The sequence below is a fragment of the Chaetodon auriga genome, chromosome 12 (assembly GCF_051107435.1).
Source record: "Chaetodon auriga isolate fChaAug3 chromosome 12, fChaAug3.hap1, whole genome shotgun sequence".
Classification (NCBI taxonomy): domain Eukaryota; kingdom Metazoa; phylum Chordata; class Actinopteri; order Chaetodontiformes; family Chaetodontidae; genus Chaetodon; species Chaetodon auriga.
This window is the reverse complement of record NC_135085.1, coordinates 8,137,563-8,162,169: the sequence shown is the minus strand read 5'-3', so window position 1 is coordinate 8,162,169 and position 24,607 is coordinate 8,137,563. Positions and strand designations below refer to the sequence as shown.

Below are 24,607 nucleotides of genomic sequence, written 5' to 3'. Positions count from 1 at the left end.
CAGCTTTATGTGCAACATTTTCCCAGCTGGTCTCAAGATTTGAAATGACTGTTCTTATGGCTGGGAATGGCAGCATGTCATATGTATTGTGAGTCCATAAAACCTGCTAAGATTTCTCATATTTGGCTCTTGTCTTCTGTCTTTACTACAAACATCTGGTCTCTTGGCTGTGTACCGGCATGTGTGAATCCAGACTGCTACCTGGACCCTCTACAGTGGAAGTCTGAAACGGATTACAAGCTAACATGCCTAGCCTTGAATGTGCATCTCCACAAAGGGCAGCCTTGATACTTCTTACACCCAGATGCCGACTTTATGTTGAATGTAGACTAATGTGATTTTGCAAATCCTTGTTGCCCTTCACTGGCTGCCTTTAAAACTGATTTTACTGCTGGTATTTTAAAGCTTGGCATGGTCAGGCTCCCGCTTATTTGTAGTTTGTTTACCCTATATCAGTCTAGCTGATTGAGATCGTCTGGCAGGTCGAGCATAAAGTCTGTGCCCCTTTTTCAAATCTGTTGCTGTTATCTTTATTTTTATACTGCATGGCTACTTGTCACGTTGCTGTAAAAATTTAAAAAGTGCTACATATAAAAAAGTCAAAGAGCACAGCAGAGACATTGTTTTCTCCCACCATCAGCAAGACACCAAATCAAGTAATTTTTCACAAAGGATTTGTGTCCTATTTCTGTCACAGCTGACTCCATCCAGCCATGTGCAGAATCTATGTCAAAGCTCACAGCAGCGGTTTCGGTAGCTTGTGGCTTCCTTTCAACACTTCATGTCACAATTCAATGATTTGAATGGATGAAATAGTTTGTATTGTATTCACGTTCAGGTAATCACGAATATTAAAACCACACAAAAGCCTAAATGGGCTCCGACAAGTGGCTGCATGTTGGCACCAATTTTCACAACCAATCAAAACCTGACACCATGACAATTAAATGAATGCAGTTGTTACACCTGTTACATCAAACTGAGAATTGTGTGTTTTTTGTTAAGTCTGTGAAAAGATTCCTCTGTGCAGCACCAACTGCTTGTGTGTGTGTGTGTGCATGTGTGAGAGAAAGAGAGAGAGAAAGAGAGAGAGAGACCTAGAGTGTTGCTTCTTTGTCGTTTGTTAGAGGTCCACCAAGGTGGCTCAGACGCTGTCGGCCCTTTGTCATCACTCCCAATTCACATTCAGAATTCACATTAGATATCCAAAAGCATAGTTTGTGTGTGTGTTTTCATCAACCTCAACCCACCAAACACACACACACACACACACACACAAGTCCAGCCTTATCTCTGGGTGGCAGCAGCAGACTGACTCTGTCAGCTCACCAAAAAAAAAAAATAAAAAAACACTGTGTTTTATTCCCCAGGAAGCGAGAACAGCTTGATTTATAACAGTTTCACACCCCTGATGAAGGTGTACCCATTCGACTTCTCAGTTTCTCAACAGATTAAAAGGATGTGATCTTTTCCTTTTTGTCCAACTGAGCACAATATACCTCAACCTAAATGAAAGAATATTCAATCACCTACAGTTTTATCTGAGAAAGTGTGACAAATGGAATTTTTTGCCCCAGGCTCTGCAGGCTCACTATAAAAACCACCTGACCAGTTTTATTCCCTCTGCAATTGAACTGACAAAGTAGTCCTGGCTTTAGGAGTCTTGTAAAAATGCGGATGTTACTGCTTCCACTATTCCTTTACACCACTCTGTGTTTTTCACCTCAGATAGTCAAAACCCATGTTCAGACACAAGCACATGAAAAGACAGCTTGTCTGTAAATAAGCTCCTACGAGACACACAAGATCCATTGTTGTGAGTCAGAATATACCAACTCAAATCTGATTTTGCAGTACAAAACAGATGATTCAAGCATTGACGATATCAATTACGAGTGGGGCAGAAGGCTAATGGATTTTTTCAAAACTCCCACATGGTTTTGTTTCTAAACAAAGAGGAGTTTTTCTTTTTCCAAACACACACTGTCTTCAACTGTGTTACTGACAAAACTGCAAGATGCACATGTATTGAAAGATTTATAAAAAGAAATCTATTACACTTCCTAATTAAGTGTCTCTGCAAGCTAATTTTCAAACACAAACTTAAAGTGGCTGCCTGAAGGTCTGCTTGCAAAACAATTGGCACATGTTGTCTTCAAATGTTTGGTAAAATGAACGCATCCAAACAGGAAAATGTTGAGACGTCTAGCTTAGACATTGTAAAATTTTGCATCCAAAGGTGTTGCAGCATTGTGCAAGAAGTGACACACGGGGAATAAAACCAAAAAATGGACAGTGACAACTGATGACTCTAATATTTTTTTGCCCACTAAACAAGTTCAGAACACAACATTGACATATAATCACATTTTTTAAGTCAACACATCTTACGTCTTCGCTAACAGTCGGCTAATTACATGTCCAGTAGACATAAAGCAACATAAGCTTTCATTTAGAGTTGTGTTTCTGTCCTGATGGATGTCAAGTCCAATATTTAGGCTGCTCCTTTAAGGTCCGCTTTGGTCTCCACCAACTCCTGAGCTAACTGAAATGCTCAGCTAGCCATAACACCAAACAACGACCTAAAAGATGCTAAAAGAAGGCTTTGCGGTGCTGTGGGTGATAATAAGTTCACCTATGAACGACCCACACATAGTTATTCAATCCATTGTTAATATTGGATAATCTAACATTTTGACGTGTGCCTCTTTAAAGACAGCACTATGGTAATGTATTCCTCCGCCTACTGTCCATATGAATTCCAGGAAATACCACAACGAGTCACCGTCACACCAAGGTTTGGCTATCATTAAGCTTCTACATATAATGATGATTATCCAACATTTAAAATACAACAAAGATGTTTAACTGGGTACATTATGTAACTTTCAACCTCTGTGAAAGTGACAGACAGACAGACAGACAGACAGACAGTTACAGGGCACACAGAGTTTATTTTGGGCTCCGGCACAGTAGCTATATGCTGTGTCTCTGCCTGGGGAAGACATTTTTATTCACCACCTCTCAAGTGGCTCACACAGGCGCTCTGCTGACACTCTTCATTTCCCTGATGAAGGGGGCGGGTGAACTCTGCCTTTCATCTGACATGTTCAGCACTTGTTATGCCCTCTCTAACGAGCAAATATCTGTATGATTATGATTAAACAACAGCTTGTGCTGCAAGAAGGGCTGAAGTCATCGAAGCCTTTTGCCATTTCTTCATTACTGTCACAAAGATGTTAAAGAGAAGTAAGATACGTCATTGTTCTGAGGTCCTGTTTCATGTCTCTTTTATATCCCCTTCTGTTTAACTTCCCTTTTTCTTTCTCTCTTTCTTCCAGTCAACATGCAAAAAGAAAAATGTCTCCATTCACCTCTGAGCAAACGTCTCTTTCTCTCTCTGACAGTCTATTCCACCCCATTTGCCTTGCTCACCTGATGATGTGGAAGATGGCTGATATGAGGAGCTCATTGTAGATGGCCACAGCCATGTAGCGAGGCTCGTGGAAGGCCGAGGGTACGGTGCGGACGGCGTAGCAGAGGTACACGCCCCACAGCAGGAACAGGAACTCCGCTGGGAAACAAAAGAAAAAAAACAATACAACAGAGTCACAAGGAGAGTCAGGAGGTTAAAGACTTCATTGTCTTCATTTTATGACATATAAGCAGGTTAAGTGAGTCTTTGTATACTCCTTACGCTGGGTCCATAAAGTCCAGACAGTAGGACTTTGTAAACGCCTCCCTTGAGGCTGGAAATGTTTGTCTCTTTTTAAAGGAACAAAGTACTCTAAAAGTTTTAAAGTAATAGTTCATCATTTTGGGAAATACACTCATTTGCTGTGTGAGATGAGAAGATCAATAGCACTCTCTTGTCTTTGTCTGAGTTTAACACCAAGCTAGAGTGATTATCTTCGCCTAGCATAAAGACAGGAAGCAGGGTCAAACAGCTAGCCTGGCCCTCTCTAAAGTCAAAGAATATACCTCTAAAGCCCACTAATTAAAAAGTTGGATGTCTTCTGTTTAAGTCATACACAAACAGGAATGTAAAAATGAAAATTTGTGGTTCTAGGATGCTCAATCCATCCATCTAGCCAAAAATGGTCAGTAATAACAGGTTTTAGTATACTGTTGTTTTGTTTTTCTGTTTGTGTACGGATGAGACACAACATGTTAAATACTAGGCTTTAAAGGTGTTGTAGAGGTTTTTCCCCCTGTTTCCCGTCTTAATGCTATGACAGGTTAATTACCTCCAGCTCCTCATTAAACACACAGACACGAGTGATATGATATCGATCATCCCATCCATCTCTGAGAGAATCTTCCCAAAATGCATTTTTCACAATGTTGAAGCATCTGAGCATTGATTCAGTCTTGGTGTTTAATTTGTATGTAAAATCAAAGCAGCGCTGTTCAGTGACTCAGGACGCAAAGAAGCGGATCCTCAACCCTGCTTCCACACCCGACGCTCACAGTGTTGACGGCATTAACGCAGTTTCAAATTTAGCACTTCCTAATTTAACAAGAATTCCCTGTGTTTTGCAGCGTTTCTCCCCAAGTACGGCAGCTGCTTCCTCGACAGTGTGTTGACATATTCCTGCTATCGTGTAATCTCACCAAGGACACACAGCACGACTGCAAATCAAAGGGAAGATGTATTTAAAGAGCTGGCTGTCTTCACGCTCATCAAAACACATCAGAATATGCTGTGTGGATGTGCACAGATTGCTCGTTATTGCCTAAATTGTCAGCGTAATGAAATTTTAAAGGGCATCTGTTGCAATCGATCAATATTAATTTTTGGAATGTGATGAATAGGATTCCTTTCGGGTTGCTGCATTTTGGAGGTATGAAATCATGTCTTGAAGCAATCTAATAGATCTTATATTTGCTGCTCTCTGGTGCAGAACAAAGGGATGATTCTTATTCTACTGCTAGGGGAAAAACAATACGTTTTCAAATGAATAATATTTTCAGTTTGTGCATCTAGAAATTGCAAAATACATCACCAGTACAAAGTCTGAGGTCCTCCTGTGATCTGCTTTTAGACAAGCTTGTTGATCTGTTTGCATACAGCAAAAGAGCACTGAGATGTGTGCCAAGGACTGTGCTTTATGAGTCCATAAAGTCTTTACAGTGATTACAGTCCATTAATATTCATAAATAGGCCTAGTCTATAAATCATCACTAATTACATGGTACTTAGGCTCAGAATTGGGATGCACTGAGAGCTACACGCAAGAGGAAAAGGATCACAATTGCAACTCATGCAGATTAATTGAGGATTCAAATTAACTGCTTATTGTTGACATTATCAATACTGCTTCGCATTAGCACCGTTTTGCTCTGCATTTCAACACAAAATAGGATGATTTATTAATTTCTTGGAAGACATGTGTTCCCTTGTCAGCACTATGACAAAACAAGTGAAAACACAGAAAAGCAATTAGTTCAATTTTAACAAGCATGCGCCGCCGCCGCCGCTTGCAATGTTAGATCCTCCAAAGCAGCTTCGCAGGGTGCTTCCTGTCCTTCAGTGTAGCCTCATCGCACCAGTGTGTTCTCCCTGGCTGTCAGAGCGAACAGCGGGGATCCCTCATTTCCTGTCTTGTCTTGAATGCACACACAAATACACACCGCTACACACGCGCAGATTCATGAACACAAACGGAGGGATGGCTGTGCTCTACGGGCCTCATTCCATTTCAAGTGCTGTGTTTGTTCCTCTGAAGACGCTGTCCCGTCTCCAGAGTGTCCTTAGCCGTCCTCTCCTCTCCTCACCTCCCTCCTCTTCAAGTTCTCCCCCTCCCCAGCTGGTGGAAAAGTCTCTCTGCACCGTTGCCCACATTCCTACAAGCTTCATACTTCACAGGTTTCACTCCACTTTTTCCGTGCTGCTTCTGTCTCTCTCCCTGTGTCTGTCGATCAGTTCTCAGAGGCAGACCAAGCATCTCTCAGCGATCCATCCTTCCCTCCTTTCCAAACAGGATTAGTCTCCCCTGCTGTCAGACTGGCTTCAGTGAGGTGCCTGTCACTGCCTTTTGCTTTAAGAATCGGTCATTATGGTACTGTAGCGCACACACAGAGCCATCTGGGCACTCACAGGATACTTGAGGAGTAGCACCTGCAACACCACACCACTCCTCTTTTTGCTTGTTAGATTGACAGTGTTAGAAATTCAGGTCATTTTAGGGACGCTACAAAAATGACTGTCCTTGGAGATTGTTCAGAAAAGGGAGGTGGGGTCGGGGGGTATGTATGTTCTCTTTACTGGTCACAGGTCAGAAAAGGGGGTGTTATTCTTTCTTGGCCTTTCTTTATATTTTATTTTGTCCTTTTCTTGCAATATCTATTGTAAAGAAAATGCCTTTTGTCTGTGCCGTGGACCATAATTGTGAGTTTTACCTTATGCAGAGGACACCAGTCATGTGTCTGAACCAGGGCTTCATTTTCCACTTCACATGCAACAAATAGCCAGTAATTGAATATTATGGCTGTGCCCCATTCACTTATGCAGGGATGATGTAAAAAGTGTTTATTATATTACAGCTGCAATTGCTCATTCCACTGCTAATGTTCTTGGGCCATTTGAAAACTGTTGTTCCATTAAGGTGATGATGATGAGATGAGTTGAAATATTAGGAGTGGACAGTATTGCAGTTTCTCTCAAAGTCAAGCATGTCAATTGATGTCAAGTGGCAGCATGTATAATGAGAACAGTAATGGACCAAGGCAGGTCCTTTATGCAACCCCAAAACAAATGATCTGCAAGACTCATGTAAAATTTTCTCCATTTGATGTTTGTTTTAAACCAGTTTAACACATAGTCAGAAAGACCGACCAACTTTTCAAGACTTGAATCACTGTCAAACACCTGCTTTAAAAATGCTGAAGGTACAAGGTCAGCACATGAGGTGGAGGAGTTAGACTCAGTGACAGTCTTGCAGAGCTCAGTTAATGTAATACAGGTGAATTTTCCCATTTTATTACAGGGTTTGTTGAGGTCATCTGTGTTGTTGGTGATTTTGTATTGAAGAAAGATTCAAGTTCTGCACAGTTTGATGCAGAGAACAGTGGACGGGTGGGGGCAGTGATGAGCAGCTGGTCAGTAGTGGAGAATAAAAGTAATCTTTTCTTTCCACACACATTTCTTTGTTATAGACAGTCATGGCTTCTTTGCATGTCTATCTTCTTTGTCGACAGTCTTTTTAACGTTCATGTTACCATGCTGATGAGTGGCTTCATTTATATACTGGGTGAGTTCAGCGATGTCCAATTCACAGCTCCACAGCTCTGGAGTCATTCTTTTTGTTGATATGAATATTCAGGTCTCCATTCAAGATTAATTTATCAGAAGTGGTGACACCAAGTGTGATCAGCATCTTGGTGGCTGACAGATTAAGGTGAGTAGTTTACTACTGTGTTTAGATTTGCTTTCATATGTTTTATCATGTTTCATAATACATAATAGCGTTTTTCCTCTGTGATAGATTATTAAAACTGGACGATCTTATCCTTCAGAAAGTCCCTGGGAGACATGCTTGTGGTAATGGGTTGTAAAAATAAATGAGGAGTACTCTGTCTTGTTTATCAGAGCATCCCACTGTTAACTTAATGCAGAGCATCATTCATTCGACTGTTTGTGAGCGAGCCCATTAAGGAAAGGTGAATCAAACAATGGACACGATCATCAAAATTCATAACTGCATCCATTTAAGAGCAGAGGTTTTTCAAAATGCTGCCTGGAGGGCTGGGTGCTCAATAAACAGACCTATTACAGCACAATAATGGCTTCTGGCAAGCAGGTGGCATGCTTTGGAGCATTTTATGCCTTGCTTAAAGGGGTAGCGCTATTCATCTCCAACAAGAATCCTGTCGAAGCAGAGACATTTATCACATTTCTACAAGACCGAGATGCTCCTGCCCATATCTGCTTATTTCTGTCTGACATGATTTGTCACTTGAACAACAATGGATGTATTGTGCTCAAAGCGCGCTGGAAATTTCAAGATGCAGTTTAATGACTTCAAATAGTCCCCTCGATTTGCGTGCAGTGCATTTGCTGTCGTATCGTCGGTTTCTGTAAAGAGGACTGCACTGTCCACAATAGATGAAGCAGATGTGGTGCGGCTACACTACTGAAAACTCAATTCAGTGAGGTCGCAGAGTGTCTTTTTGCCTGACTGTGTCCATAAGTTTCTACCGTACTGTACCATTCAACCGTAGCAGGCTGTTTACCCCTTGACCATGCTGGACTTTAAACCACTCACAGTTAAGCCAGCATGCTGTCATTGCTCCTTACAAACTTACCTTTAGAGTTGCCACCAGCCCCAGTGAAAAGGCTGCAAAACACATATTCTCAGAAATAGCCATCAAATGTACTTTTCTATATTTCTATGTAATTTCATGTCGTCTACCTTAAGAAAATAGTTCAAAGTACATTAAAAGAACTTCAGGCAAACTGCAGCACATCAAAACCACTTAATACTGAAAGCGATGATGCGTGCCCCTTAAGAAGAGTTCGTGAAAGAGCTTCAAGAGAAACTTCACAACCCCTGAAAGTTTACTTTTTGCTGACCTTTAATGTCTCACCTTGCTGCAGTGAAGCAAAGCGTACCTCAGGGTGTGTCAGTACACATAGTGTGTATTTCTGTTTAACAAGTCTAACGGACGTTGATTGCATTTCATCCCTTGTAAAACATTTTTCAGGGGTAATTTTGAACACATTTTCAATCGTGTATTGTATTGCTAGCACTCCTCTTCTTCATGTTACCACCACATGCAGAACATAATAGTCTGAAACCAATGGCAGGAATGTGTAGCGTATCACCCACATGCTCGAAACTCCACAGGGTACCTTTAAATTATTCTTTAATGACAATCTCTCTGACGGAATACCAGATAGCAGTATTTGAAGCAGTTTTCAGGAATGCGTATCTACAGAATATTTGATGCAGAGTCAAACAAACGTTTGGAAAAACTGTGCTGGAGCATTTACCAAAACGACCAAAATTCAGAATCCCTTGTGGTACCAGTTTTTCCACTTGACCCCGCAAGCTAGTTTCTATACTAAACTTAATCTTTAGCCCCATCCAAGCAGCCCACAGCCAAGCTATAAGCCCAAAAGCTCCTTACACTTCAGTGGTAAGTAGGAGCAAAATTTCCTCACTTCCTGTAGAGACGTCACAACACACTGAAGGCACACACACTTACCGACAGCCATCATGTAGTCCCATCGGTCCAGCAGACACATGCTGAACTGCAGTCCCTCTGGGGTGAGTCCTGCTGCGATCAGGGCCCGACTCAGCTCGGGGTTCTGGCACACGGCGGAGGTCCAGGCCACCAGGAACCAGAGCACCACCAGCAGAATCACCGCCAGCAGCCTCAGGACCCGCCAGCTGGTCATGTAAGGCGTCCTCTGGGCCGTGCGGGACAGGAACACCTTTAACACCCTGGGAGAAGGAGCAGAGAGGTGGAGGAGACCGCTGGGTGGAATCATGACGAGCAGTGTCAGTGAATAAAAGATTCTCTCCCTGCGGTGGACAGCTAATGCCCGCGGCTGTTGCTCTTATTAACATGCCCACTTGAATTAAAAGGAGCAGGGAGATAAAGACGCTGTTATTTCAGTTCATTCATGTTAGGTGAGCATTTCAGTTTAATTCATCTTGTAATATCTCTGGAGCTGAAGGGAGAAATAAAGATTTATTTTTTTATTTATTTTTTTTTTTTTTACAATTCAAAGAGAAATTTAAGAACTTGCAATTTTCTCATGGCTGTCAGTTTTTCATTTTTAGCTTGGAGGTGGTTGAACAAATGTGATTGGAACCAATATATTATACTGCTGCATGCAGAGGCTGTTTTTGTCTAAGTTGCTCAGCATTTACTATCCTCACTGTATGCACACAAGACAATACCGCCTCTGTAAAGGGAATTAAAATGTAACACATCAGCTATAATTTTGAGGTGATCTGATAATGGTTAGGGAGAGCTATATGCTGACAAGGATAGCATGTAGTTATATAAATATTACCTTCCATCCATACAAACAGTCAATTCTCTGTTTACTATCATCTGTGCACTGTACTCATCTGCTCTCTCACAGCCACACTGTGACAAATCTGTCTTATCTCTGATATATTCAGCAGGACCGGGCTGTAAGAGCTTGGCCCCTGGGGCACACTTCACACCCAGCGAGCTCGGAAGAAAATCTAATTGGTAATTTTGCCAAGGGAACACTCTGGCTGGCCTTTGACCCCCTTCTCCCATCACGGCAACACTTGCTCAGAGCTGAAGAGCAGGAAGCGAGCGTGAGTGTGCGTGTCTGAATAGATACTTCAGCAGGCAGACGCAGATATTCTGGACCTGATGTGAAATTCAAATGTAGTTATTGGCAAGACTGCATGCATGTGTGTGTGTGTGTGCGCGCGCATGTGTGAGTGTGTGTTCACAAGTGCGCAGACTGAGAGGGAGCTGAATTACTGAAACTGAGAAAGGCTAACTCATAGGGCAAGTTAATACCAGGAGAGGATAGGAGACCAGGAGGAGAAAGGATGAGAGGAAACTAGGATACACCAGCAGTTGAGGAGAGGAAAGGAAATGGAAGAGAGGAGAGAAGGTAAGAGAGTATGAGGTGAGGAGACAAGATGATGCAAGGAGAGGAGGGGAGATAGGAAGAGAGGAAAGGAGACAAAGAGAGGAGAACAGAGGAGATGAGAGGAGTGGAGCAGGATTGGAGACAAAGTGAGATAAGGAAAGGAGATGAGATGGGGGAGAGAAAAGGTAAAGACACAAGATGTAGAGATAGGAGGAGTGGAGAGGATCAAAGCCAAAATAAGGACAGAACGTTGAAGAGGAGAGGAGAGGAGATAGAAGAGGAGCGGCGAGGAGACAGGAAGAAGAGGAATGAAGAGGACAAGAGGAGATAAGGAGGCAAGGAGAGGTGAGGTGTAGAGACAAAATGAGGTGAGGAGATAGGATGAGAGGAGAGGACAGGAGAGGCTTGCCTATTTTTACTGTCATCTTCACTTTAGTACTCTACATTAGAGAGAGGAATAATTCATAGGACTGAGATAAAACATGGAGGAAATGTCACATCTCACTCACACGATGATGACTAGTCTTTGGACTGCAGTGCTTTCACTTTCAGCTTACAGTACCTGTACAGCTTGAGGATGACGGTGCCGTACATGATGGCGAAACCCAGGAGGCGAACCCACCTCAGGAGGATACAGCGAAACACGCTGGGATGGAAGTACAGGATCATCACCTGTGGAGTGGTGCAGCAGTGTTAGTGCAGTGTTCGAACTTTTTGTGCAAGCAGTGAATGACACACTTCCACTCGTGTCATATTCAAACAGAAGGTAAGAAATGAAAATGAAGTGAGAACCGGAGCTGGAGGCAGACTCGGCCTCGCAGAGCTCTGACGGCTTTATGTTGCTCACATGTCAGCTGCTAGCACACATTAGATGAGTTTGTTCCTATCTCACTAGTGATATTTAACTCTGGAGCTTTTCATATGTGAGTGACGTCTGATTATTTTCATGTTGATTGTGTCAACAGTGCATGGACATGTGCACGTGTTTCTGTGTGTGCAGCTGCCTTTTTTTTATCTCTTGTCATGTCTTTTTTTGTGGGATCTGCAAGGACACAGAGAGTTTGCCAGTGGCTCATCATTTTCTGCTTGGCGTGAGGTTTATTCGCACCTATTACTGTTAAAGAGGAGGCTGTGACAGAGCCAAGTCTCACACTCACACCCGTACAGATCTGAGCCACCATTTGCATTTCTATTACAGCTGTGTTTCATTTCATTAGTGTGCATCTCGACGGGGCGCCACATGTCAAATCTCCAGTGACCCGAGTGAAGCAGAGTTCCACGTTCTGCTCTGAGGAGCCGGTGCTCATTTCCACTGAAGCAAAGAAACCCTGCTTCACTCACCTGCTGCATGCTCACCCTCCGCGGTGTTAAAGCACAGCTCCTTCCTGAGTCAGCCTCGTCTGGCTGTTTAAATGTGCTCTGCATTAATTCACACAGAGCATACCCAGAAACTCGAGTTTTAACCTTGATCGTGACAGGCTGCTGAAAGCCTCACTTGTCACCTGATAAATGTTGAATATAATAACACAAATATGCAGTCTTTTCGCACATTCTTCCCTCCATGTTGAGCACTTTTGTACCAGCTCCCAAACAAATTTGACAGCACTTCAAGGTGCTTCAACTAAGTGCAAGTGAACAGCATCATCATGTAGGTGTTTCACTGGTAGGCCTTTCAACAAAGACATGATATAGAAGGTTTGGCCTCTACTTTCTGACAATAAATACTTGAAGACACTAGAGATGAGATCAGCCTTGTACCCTCCCACCAGAGAGTGCTGAGTTTACATCACTCTCCTATGCTTACACATCTCAGTCTCGTATTATTCTACACAAAAGATGAGGTAAAAACGACTTTTCTGGATGGATGCTTCAGACTGCCTCACATAACAGTAAAAGCAACTGAAAAAGTGACCTAACTGACAGGGATAATATTTGGATATGACCTGATCCGAGTCCAGGTGATTCAGCTCTTTAAGTGCTGCATTCAAATAATATTCAAACCAGCGCTCCAGATTGACACAATCAGCTTTCTTCCATTTCCAGCAAATAAGTACGGTTGTCTTCGCCGAGACGTGATCGACCAGTTTTCTGTTGTATTATACGTGATGATATTCCACTTACCGTTCTGCCCAAGAGACACCAGGGCATTTTCTGTTTTCTAACTTCACCTACACTGAAGTTTTCACCCTGATATTTGAACGGATCATCCATCTATGAAGTCCGTATAAACATGTTAAATAGACCTGTCCAGGGTGTAGCTGCGTCAGCCTCAAGCACCTCACAACCCTGAACAGGATATGTGGGTATAGTTAATGGATGGATGGATCACAGATGCAGTATAAATGCATCCCGAGGAGTACAGCCAGTGATTTATCCCAGCTCCTACGATGCCTTGGCATTCGAGAGAGAGCAGCTATCCAGAGTAATTAAGCTTAAGTAACAACAGCACCTGTAACCTCTTTTCCTCAGAATAGAACTAGACCATCTGCGGGAAACGCTACTGAACAACCAACCAGCCCCGAGGCTGCAGCAGTCTGCCTGTGAGCTGCACTGAAGGAAAAGGGAAACTCATGTCTAATTGGGAATATGAATAATTGTTTATGCTCCATGTTACCTCCAACAGAAATGCAGAGTAAAAAGCACAGCACAATGACACCATGATGAAATGGAACAAATCTAAAATCTGACAACATCTTATGCAGCTTTTCAGCAAGTTCCAGGTAAAAGAGAGTCTCAAGATGACACACGCAGCGTAGGTGTGCTGAAGTAATGTCACAGCAGCACGAGCAGTGAGCTAATCTACGGCTTGATTCGTTTTTTCACATTTGTATTGTTTGTTGTGAAACCTCAACTCCAAAGAAGTTGGGACTCTCTGTAAAGCATTAAATAAAACAGAATGTGATCATTTGCTAATCCTTCATGACACACACTCAACTGAAAACAGCACAAAGACAATATATTTAATGTTTCACCTCATGAGCTTAATAGATTTTTGTAAATGTATGTTTATGCTGAATTTGATGCAGCAACATGTTTCAAACAAGTTGGGACAGGAAGCATTCACAAGCAAGGATGGAGCGAGGTTCACCACTTCATCAACACGTGATTGTATGAAGGATTTTCTAATGCAGTCTTAAAAGAGGCAAGATCATTTCACCCATTCTGCCAAAACATGCCTCAGTGCACAGTTAACCTGTCATAACATCCCTACGCTCAGCCTTCAGTCTGTCCACTCTCAGTTCAGCTTCGGTATCCAGACGTTTCTCCAACTTCCTGATTAAGAATGTGACACACAGTCAAAGCACGCAGCACAGCAGCAACAGTTTCCCTCCATCCACAATCCTCATCAAAACCTCATAGAGTCAAAGTCTGTCATTGGTATGCTGGTCATAAGAGAGCAGGGAGCCAAGTCCATTTTATACCCAAGAACAGGAATTATATCTGTTCTTCTTTAATGCTCCACTGCCCACTGTTAGGGTTAGTCGCTGTTGCTGCTCAGGATCTGACAAATTATGTATTAAAACAAGTTTTCATTTTATGTATCAGTTTAGAAAAGAAATTGCTGCCAACAATGAATCCCTCCATATATTAAGACAATTTTTTGAAAATTACAGTGATTTTGTGGATGACCTTTAAAAAATGTCTTTTTTCTTTTCAGTGAATAGACAAACATTTTGGGAAATATGGCAACTGGCTTTCTTTAAAAACAAGACTGCTATCAGTTTCATGTCTGTGCATTAAGTGTGGAGCTCAAACCAGAGAGCGATTATCTGAGGATGAAGATTCTAACCAGGCAGAAACAGCTAGCTGACTGTGTCCAAAGTATAGAAATATGCCTACCGACACCTTTAAAGCTCAGTGATTAACATGTGACATACATTGTCAGTCATACACAGACATAACGGGGGCTTTGAACAGCCTACTTCCTGTGAGTCAGAGCATGTACATGTTATTTCTTGGCTCACAACAACTGGACACCATGACCGTGTGCAGCTTCAAGAGTCCTGTCATATGTGAGGTTGCTATGCTTAGCACGGTCATGGCAACAATACCAGCTGTGTCTGGCAACCTGCACTGTGGCCTGAGATGCTGCAGAGAGCTTTAAGATGACTGACAGACTGTTTGTCAAGAAAAAGCTGAGGTGCTTAACCCACAAATTAGCATTTTTATTGTCAGTCTTTTCCTCTTTTTTCAAAGATGCTAAGCTAGGCTAACCAGGTCGTGGCCCCGCTCCAAGACCTGTATCAATGTTCTCATCTCATGCTAAGAAGGTGAATAAGTATATTTCCTAAAATATTGAGCTATTCTTTTAAACCTGAATGCATTGATTTTGTCGTCATTTGATCAACTGTTAATATACAAATATTGATTAGAGCCGCTTTAAGCGTCGTCTGTTTTAAAATTAAATTTAGAAATCAAAATGAGAAACAAAGAAATGGAGCAGACAAATACACAAAGAAACCCTTAAGAGTGCAACCATTCAGCAGGCACTTGCTCCTGCATCCTCTGCCTCTTCCAGTGTCCTCTCCTCCTCTTGCCTTCCTGCCTCTGTGTGTCTCACTCTGATGCTAACCTGTGCTCAGGATTAGCATCCCGCCTGGCACCTTCATCTCTTTGCCTCCTGAGCAAACATCCAGCCTTCCAGCTCTCTGGACAGAAACAATAAATCAGCTCCACAATAAGAGGTAAAAGTAGGCCACGCTGTTTCTCACACCCCCGTACATAAACGTAGAGATGCAAATCCACGCACAAATGCACACGTGCACAATCACAGGAAAATAAGAAGTTTCAAAGCTCCTTAAACACACTCATAATCCATCCTCCATCCTGCTGTCACACACACACGCACACAAACAAACAACCATGCACAGATAGGCAGATGCAAACAGTGTCACACCCTTTCTGCAGTGCTACCCATGTGGACTACACAGTCTCAGGGGACTGCACAATAAGAAAAGCAACATTTTCATATCGCCCAGAAGAGAAGGTGGCCGTCTTGGTGTGCATCCAACCTCCCATGCCTCCTCCATCAATTAATCAGCAGATGTATTTTTAAAACAAGTTGTGCTAGAACTTGATGGACTGTTTAAAAATGCATTGAGCACCAGAGCAGCTGCACCGAGCTTAGCTGAGGAGGCTTGTGGTGGCAGCAACAAAGAAACAGCAGCAGCAGCAACAAACGTAAGACTGCAGGAGAGCAGGCAGACACAAAGGTGAGATGGAGAGACAGCATGCAGAGGGGTAAAGAGGGGAAATCATGAGGGACGGGGGGGGCAGGGAAAAGGTAGAGACATGCAGGTGCGGTGCTAAGAAATGCAGGAAAAAGAGAAAGAGCAAGGCTAAGGGAAGAAGAGACCGTTGAGTGTATCCAAGTGTGTGAACATAAGACAGCGGCAGGATATTTTTGGAGAGCTATTATTGGTACTTGAGTTATCCTTGGGGTGAATGGGGGAGAGGGTAGATGGATGGGTGCAAAATCAAATCCATTTTGAGCATCACAGCAGAAATATAAAAAGTGTGGTCGCATAAGGACAAAACTACACAAACCTCGGGCCCTTTATCTGCTGCAACAAAACTACCAGGCTGTCTGTGCCGATGTAAATACGTTCCTTACGGTAACACTCCAGTAACTTCAGAAAAAGATCAAAACCTTCATCCCAAGAGTCAGCCCAGAGCTCTGAAGCTCCTTCTCAACAGATTTTGGGGGGTTTTTTTTCTTTAAAATGGCTAACATCCAGCCATTGGGCTTTGTGTTTGAGGAGAGCAGTGGCTCACTGTTGGCAGTCTGTGCAAGTATTTGAAAGTAGCGAATTCCCCGGTTACATCAGATCTCCCTGATACACGGCGCTCAGGTTTCTTCCATCTGTTTCCCTGCTAAAGATGGGCTTCTGACGCAGCACTCCAGGTGCACTGTGGGCTGTGTGCACAAGTGTAAATACACACATATACAATGCACGCTGGCGCTCACCCACCGCTCACACACACAGACAATAGGAAGGCTTGCAAAGGCCCATGCGCATTAAGTCACACTGTGATGTGCAAACCTTTGTTTTTGTCTGGACAATGATCAGAAGTAGCTACTATAACAGCATCCGGCTGCAACTGAAGAAGCAGGAAGCTGGGTTTACTGCAATTATCAACATAAGGAACAGCAATTCCTTCTGTGCTTGAAGCTCTGGATTAATTTTCTTGGTGAAATGTAGCTTTTCTTTTCTCATGTAAATGTATGATATCGAAATCCCCACCTTCACCTTTCATTTTAAAATCCTCATGATTTTCATTAAATCAAATCCCACTTTTGATACTATATTTATTATCTTCATTCAGTGTTCTGACGTTCTGTAATAGCCTGTCTATGCAGCAGTTTTCATTGTCAGTGGCAGAGTCCGCCACCACCACACTGGATTGAAATTGCCTTCGCACGCAGGAGGGATTAACAGGAAACAATGCGTGTAAGTAATCCAGCCTTTCTGTTTGTAGTTGCATCTCTCTGACAGCCAGATCAGAGCTGTTAATGCAAACCCAACATCCCTCCTGCTGCTGCTGCCTCATATTCAAACCACTGCATCGGTGAAAGCTTTCATTTTGACGATGGCACAGGAAACGTGATGCGTTTGCCACTGTGTTTGGCGCTACTAGCATTCATTCCTTAAAAAGTGGTGTCAACATAGTCCTACAGGTAGTTGTGCCATTTTTTGACAGCAGGTGAGTTAGAAGCAGCCACAGCGGGAGCTTAGCAGCAACAGGTTGCTCACCTGCGACGCTCAGCAAGGTAATCAACATCATGGTTCAACTCCAGTGAAACTAATCAAATGAGATTGTGATTGCAATGGCATCTGTTATATTTCTAAAAAGTGGCTGCTCAAGGAGTGTGCGCTGTCAAGCAAATTGTGAGTGCCATTTAATATCTGAATGCAGACTTACCGGGAAGTAGAGCAGTAACGCCCCGGACAAGATGGCTTCCAGCAGAATGAGACCAGATGTTCGGATGCTCTGTTAATGAGGAGAGAGAAACAGCAAACAAACCCTCCATCAATCAATCAATCAATCAGTCACTGACAGTGAGAAGGTGCTGTACTTGAGGAAGGTTGAGAAATGATGGCCTCTCATGGTTATACGTTGACATGATGCCTAAAATTCATGCTGCTGTGACAGCACATGGCGCATACGCAGAGGGAGGGCCATGGTTGACTCTTCAAATCCTGCTGCTGTCAATCTCACATCATGGTTTGTTTTAACAGGGTATTGGGAAGAGTCATAGCTCCAGCTTCTTTGCCACTGCAGGCAAATATTAAAATCATTTCAATGCAAATACAAAGAGCGGTGGAATATGTGTATATATGTATATATATGTGTGTATATATGTATATATTTTATGTTTTACCTTCCCCGAAACAAGTCTATAGGTGATGACAGCACTTTTCTAGGTTGGATTTAATTACCCACATGACCTCCTAGAAGATTTCATATGTTTTTTTATGTAAATTCAAAGGGCTCCAGGGACATTTCTTGTGAGCTGAACAAACGTAGGAGAATTTGAAGCACAAGTGTCTATAAATAGCACACGGGGAGAAATTCAACTCAACTTTGCCTGAGGAATGGTTGTAATTATCCTACACCGTGAGGATCTCATATTTATTTCCCTTTATTCTATTAGAGCAGATATTATGCCATAGCTTTGCTGTGAACCTGTGTGGATTTAAATGAAGAGCTCAGGTACGTTGTGCGGGATGTTTATTATGTCGATGTTCATTAAGGAAAAAGCAATGAAGCATAGATGGAATGTCTTTTATTTCACTTCATGAAGGTACTCCCTGTAAAATGCATGCAGTGTGAATACATGCATATATACAGCAAATTAATGTTTATTTTTCAGAATTGCTCCTCTAAGTTACTGACAGTGTTAAATCCATCCCTGTAGTCATTGTTGTTGTTGTTTGTTTTCATCAAACAGCTTTATAATTCTGGAAATTCTAGTTGCAAGCATAAGATAAGAAGCTATAATATATCTTATTAAGATATTCCTACATCAGTGTTTCTATGTGCAGACTGTGCACACGCCCAGAGTCAAAAGTGAGCAGAAGCGAACTGCGAGTCTGAGCTCCCCCTCACCTTGTTCCTCCTGAAGTGGTAGACCACCACCATGCTGGCCAGGTCCAGCACCATGCACAGACCCTGGAAGGAGGCCACAGCGAGCCGCAGCGCGCCATCCTCCCGTACCAGGCAGGGCGTGTCGTCCCGGCAGTAGGGGCAGCCCTCGCGGCATGGCAGGCACTTATTGGACACGTCGGAGGTCTCGTCTCTGTTAGAGCCCTGGTCCTTACCTGAGGACGTGACGGCACTTTAAGTGACAATCAGATATTTAAATGTTGGGAGTATTCACATGCTGTTTGGTCCTGCAGAGCTAAAGCATTTGTGCTTTTCTGACAGATGAAAAAGAGCCTTTAGAAAAATTACGTATCTAATCACAAGTCAGAACCCAGGTCTGATTTACTGGAGTGTTTTCAAGGATTATCAGTGTAATTAATTTGCGTTTAGCTGTTGCACACTGACATCTTATTAAATGCTCAGTTAATCAATTTGAAGGAGTTGAAATCATCAATCCAATAAATCACAAAGCCTCGGGGGTGATGATTACAAGAATACAGGCTTTAATTAGGCAGACGAGGGAATAATGAAGGAGGGGAGGATAAAATATTGCGACACCGCTCCCTTCATCACTCCGGCCTGCATAATTGTTGTTAAACCAGCATGAGGCACACTTGGATGCGGTTTATCGAATCTGTCCCTAGATTACTTTTCCTATCTCATTTGAGAGTGCTCACATTAGCATGACTGGACGTGTTCGGCTAAGCGCCTTTGAAACGTGAATTTAATCAATTACATGTAAAGAAATGACTGCCAAAAATATAATTTCTTCATTCTGCAACTTGTCTGCTGCGGCAGGATTTGGAGTCAATCTTGGGTTTAAATCCTCACCACACAGACGCTGTGCAGCTCTTCTTGAAAATGATGCTTGATGAGCATGTAATTCCTCTGTAAGTCCCAGAGCTCATACAGTATGCAAACACTGTGCTAAAGTTGTACAGTGCTTCAGTAGTGCATGATTGCAAAAGAATGTGCTGGAAGACCCGGGATGAGAGCTGCACAAGTTGGGTTGAAACTGATGATGAATTTATCAAGCATTCATGCAGTCACTGATCACACAAAGTGGTTTTGCTTTCCCACTCAGTCTCACTCTGTTTAGGGGTTTAGGAAAGAAAGGACAGAGGTGACCTGATAACAAAAGGACGCATGATCCCCCCCCCCCCCCCCCCACTATCTTTTGCTGCTGTAAATCCCAGAGAAGCTGTTTATCTTCATGGTATTAACGCATTCACTGACATTCACAATGGCAGTTTCACTGGTGTCAGGATATGTTAAGTATCTGTTAGGAGTGTGATGCAAAGTGCTATCTATATCTGTATCTGTTTATGTAACAAAAACATCTGTATTTCTATCTGTACTCAGAGTTATGACAGATGTGGGCACGGTTTATGCCAGAAGCTGTTTTTTTTTCTGCAGTGAATCATTGTTTCATGCTTCTCACACAGATATATCGATAGGTTTAGCTTAGCTGGGAGCAAAATAACATATTTTAACCATGCATCAGAATTAATGAAACATGATTTGCATTGGACCTCAACAAGTTCTTAATAAAAGAGTCTTAATGAAGAAATAAACAGGTGAGTGGAATAATACCAATGAGAATGCATTGGGCCATAATTAATAACTTAAAAAAAAAGTAGTGCAATGCAGGCCCAATGAAAATACAAAAATGGAAAAGCTCTTGATAAGAATCCAAAAAGCTCCCATAGCCCATTTTGCATGCACCCTAACTTCAGCTCCTTCGTTCCCACATATGGTCAAGTTGTGCTTGTTGCCAACACCAGTCACTGCACAACTTATCTCGTCAAAAATGGGATATAATTGTAAAAATGTGGTTGTTTTTCATATATATTCAGAGAGCGTAATCTCTGCATATTTAAATAATGTATTTATATTAGTCTGGTACAGTATGTGTTTGACTACCAGAAGAGCAGAAGTGCTCTGATTTCAGACACCTGTTCTTAGATTTGACTTCAGAGGGTGAAATAATTGTCACAATGAGTGGAGACAGGACCAAAGGAAAGAACAGAAAGAAGGGAAAGAGAAACGCCATCACGCTGTCAGTTCTCGACTCACACATCTAGATGTTCACAGTGATTCTACACCTCTCTGTTTGGGGTCAGTTGTCAGGTGCAAGCAGCACCTGCCACCCATCAGATTCCCTCACAGGAGTGATCATCCGGACAAGTGTTGTTCAGTGACTGTTAGTCTTTAAAGCTGTTTTTGGGTCTTAAACTGCACGCATCACAATGGTAACAGGTGAAAATGTCCATTATGTCGAAAAGGAAACCTCCCAGTTCGCTCAGACTGCAGAATTAGAAGCTCCGGGGGTGCAAAGCAGCGATGGACAGTTCTGTACAGAACCTGGTGAGGAAGAGACGCTTGTTACTTGTTACTGTCTGTTATGGCTGCTTGATGAATTGTGCCTACGTTCGTCTGGCTCATCAGTCCTTTGGTGATCAGTTTGACATTTAGTTTCAGCGTGGCACTTGGCGATGGCTGACACAGGAGCAGACAGATGGCTTCGGATGGTAAATGCGTCACGTGTGGCTGATGAATAGGACTTATTACGTTCAGTATTGATACAGTTTGTAATGGGTGACATTTTGCTTGTTTACACTGCAGTCATCTGATATGAGTTTTTGCACTAATTTAGCTGCATCGAATGTCTGGTACATTTTGAGGAAAGATTTTTGCTTTTTTTTTTTCCCGCTTACTGTATGAACACCTTTAGTTCTGAACTGAGCCTTTATCTAAAACATTGCAGGACACACAATCCTTAACAGCTTTCCAAGTTGTGAATAAGACAGAAATTGTGAGCTGACTGCCAAATAATGACTAGCTAGAAAGCCGTTCCTGAAAAGAAATCAAAATTGTGGACTATAAAGTTCGTAAGTCACTACAGAACAGACTGTACACACTATTAAGGAACCGATATTTAAAGATCCACGAATCTACACACTGACTCAGCCAATGTCTGATTCACTCTGTATCAGCTGCTGAATGGAACAAAACCAACCATCACCGCTTTGTTATGTACAGTATGTATTAGCCATGTTGGTGCCCTCTGAATTAAAGTGCTGCATCTACCTATGAACAAACTACAGAGTGACAATCGGATCAAATATCATGTTTCATGAAGTTCTACTGCACATTTCCAAATAATTCATTTCTTAGTTTGTTTTTCTCTCTCCAACCCGTCTCCTGTTTGATATCTGTCCTTTTTTTCCTGTTGCTAGGGAACAATAGAAAATCTGTTTCCAGTCTGGTCTGTTTTAAGGGACGCACAAGGAATAACAGACAGGTTCCAGGGGAGGGAATCGGGGTCGCCAGCTACTGCGACCCAGTCTGAGCTGCGGTGATTTTTAATGACGGGTTCTGCACGGGGTTTGGAAGATGAGGCTCTTCGCAGACTGAGCCGTTTGACTAGAGGCCTCATCACGCTGCATTACAATAAAGCTCCAGCTTAGCATATCATCCCCCTCGGGGCGCTGTATTGTTGGAGTCAGGGATGAGAACCACCGCCGTTGCTTGATTATCTCGCTCATCAGGGCCAAGCTCTCTGCCGGAGGACACTGCAGCGCTCTCAGTCAAGGTGTCAGAATACAGGCATTCAAACTCAGAGCACGAGCAGGGAGGTAAAGCTGAGGATATACATGAAAATCGCAAGGGTGAAAGAAGAAACATCAGTGGAGAAAAGGTCCAAAGCCAAGCTGCGTGCACTGGTTCAGATTTGACTGCACGTTCTCAGCCCATATTCACTGTGTCTGCCACACCTGACTGTCATATTTTACAACTCTTCCCATATTTAGTTTTAATTTACAGTGCTTTCCTTACAAAGTCATGAACACTCATTAATTCAAAGCCATCTTTGTCCTCTTTGGCTCAGGACAGGCTGTTTTGAGTGCTATCCACTGAAAGTGAATTTCAGATGGATTACATTCATAAATTACGTCATCTTCTTTTCACCTGTCTCTCACCTCCTCTGCTCCACTCTGTGTGTGGAAACGCTGTTTTTTCCACCTGTATTCCATGACCCGCTCCTTCTCTGCCTCTGACTGGCTCTGACTCTGACATTTAACCCTAACCATCTCACTCCACATGCCTAACACTGGCTATTAAGAGGCAGAGTGGGATTACCATTGGGAAAGAAGCGGAGACGTGCAGAGGGGCTAAACCCAGGCTCATCACAAAACGACAGCAAAGCAGAGTTAAGACTCTGAGCCGAAATGAGACGAGTGCACATGAATTAAGTAAATAACATACTGCAAATAAAACGTTTTGTTTCTTTCAGGGGAACGGGGGAGCGGGGTGCTAACGGTCGGAAAAAGACAGATTGTCACTGAGAACACTGAACTTCAGGCAGAATAGATTTACCCTGCTACACATGTTCTTGCCTCCACAGGGTTCAGCTGTGAATGGTAAAAAATCACCTGGAGTACTAGCATTAGCATTACGCTACAGTTGTCGTCTCAGCTGGCAAAATTCATTGGCAAGAGCTTCTGTATGAAATCAAGAATCTCAAACCGTGAATCTGCCATCACATCCTGTGTGACAACAGAAAGCTTAGCAGTAAGGAAGTGTCGTTGAGCTGACTGAACAATGAGCTAAAGTGTGACTGAACCTTATTCATGTTTATGCCACCAAGATGTGAACAGCCACTTTATAATCCAACAGGTCTGTGATTCAGATGCCACCTGTGGCTCCACTGGCGCTCAGAATAGAAACATAGTAGGCATTTCCACAATGAGAACAGTCAAAATCCTTTGACTGAATATTGAGCTTTCATAACCTCACAAGCCCCAAGACACCCATTCAAGACATAAGACGAATTTCAAACAAAATGTGTGGCTGTCAACTGAAAAAAAAAAAAAAAAAAAAAAAATGTTTTTTTTTTTTTTGTAAATCCCAAAAGCTTGCTTTGAAAGATTCAAAGTTTTGATCTGACAGCTTGCTGTAAAATGTATTTTTATATCACAGAGGGATTTGTAACCTACTTTTAAAGCCATTGAGTGCCACTCGGCTTGGATGGTAGAATCCTCTCCTGCACTGGCACTTGTACTTGTCCAACACGAATCCATGGCCGACGATGGGAGTGCACTTGGGGAAAAAGTGTAGAGAAAGACAACCAGAGATTAACACAGCAATCAGCGCTCAGTCGTTTTGGTTGATGTCAACATGAGTATCAGAGGAGGGAGCTGCATGAGGGCAGAAGTGAGAAGCTGAAGGAGAAATAACATGACGATCAGTGAAGATGGAGTCTCAGCCAAAGCAACTCGGTTTTGCTTCTACAAAATGATTATTTAATGACATTTTACAGACCAAATTCGACAAAATAACCTGCAGATTGCTAAGAAAATAATTGTTTGTTGCAGGCCTACATTTGTTAAAAAAAAGATTGTCTAATCCAAAATGAAAATGAACCCAAACAGATGTCAAGTAAACATGAGGCGAAATCACACTCGCTAGACAGAAATAAACAGTGATTGTGTTGATTATTCCATTCACATATTCATCAATATTCTTACTATTTCACAACATGCTTCAACATGCCTCTTGACTAAATATGAGCTATCTGGTGTCGGACCTTCCAAATATTTGCATTTGCAGGAAAACATTGTCCAGATCTGGATGATTCATGGCGACTAACAAAGGGATTACTGCAGCTTACTGACGGTGAATGCTGTAACATTTATAATGCAGAAGGCTAAACATAGACCACAGTGTTTTACAGACTCAGAAATCACAGAATTTGAATATTATACAGGGTCTCGGCAGCTAAAAGAGACATCACAAGCTGAATTAAGTACAGTTCCTCTGTGTTTTCACTGTCTGCTGCTGATTACACTCCTTCTCAGGCCCACTGCT

At 42.5% G+C, this 24,607-nt stretch overlaps 1 protein-coding gene across 1 annotated transcript in view; it reads right to left on the bottom strand.

The window, feature by feature from the left end:
* Positions 1 to 24,607, bottom strand: part of gpr158b (G protein-coupled receptor 158b) — a 56,104-nt gene that overhangs the window by 10,148 nt on the left and 21,349 nt on the right. The window contains exons 3-8 of the mRNA XM_076745166.1: positions 23,737 to 23,839; positions 18,704 to 18,915; positions 17,516 to 17,584; positions 11,154 to 11,263; positions 9,211 to 9,449; positions 3,436 to 3,574 (exon numbers count right to left, since the gene is read on the bottom strand). Coding sequence (XP_076601281.1) covers positions 3,436 to 3,574; positions 9,211 to 9,449; positions 11,154 to 11,263; positions 17,516 to 17,584; positions 18,704 to 18,915; positions 23,737 to 23,839 — 872 coding nt within the window. The remainder of the gene's footprint in view (positions 1 to 3,435; positions 3,575 to 9,210; positions 9,450 to 11,153; positions 11,264 to 17,515; positions 17,585 to 18,703; positions 18,916 to 23,736; positions 23,840 to 24,607) is intronic.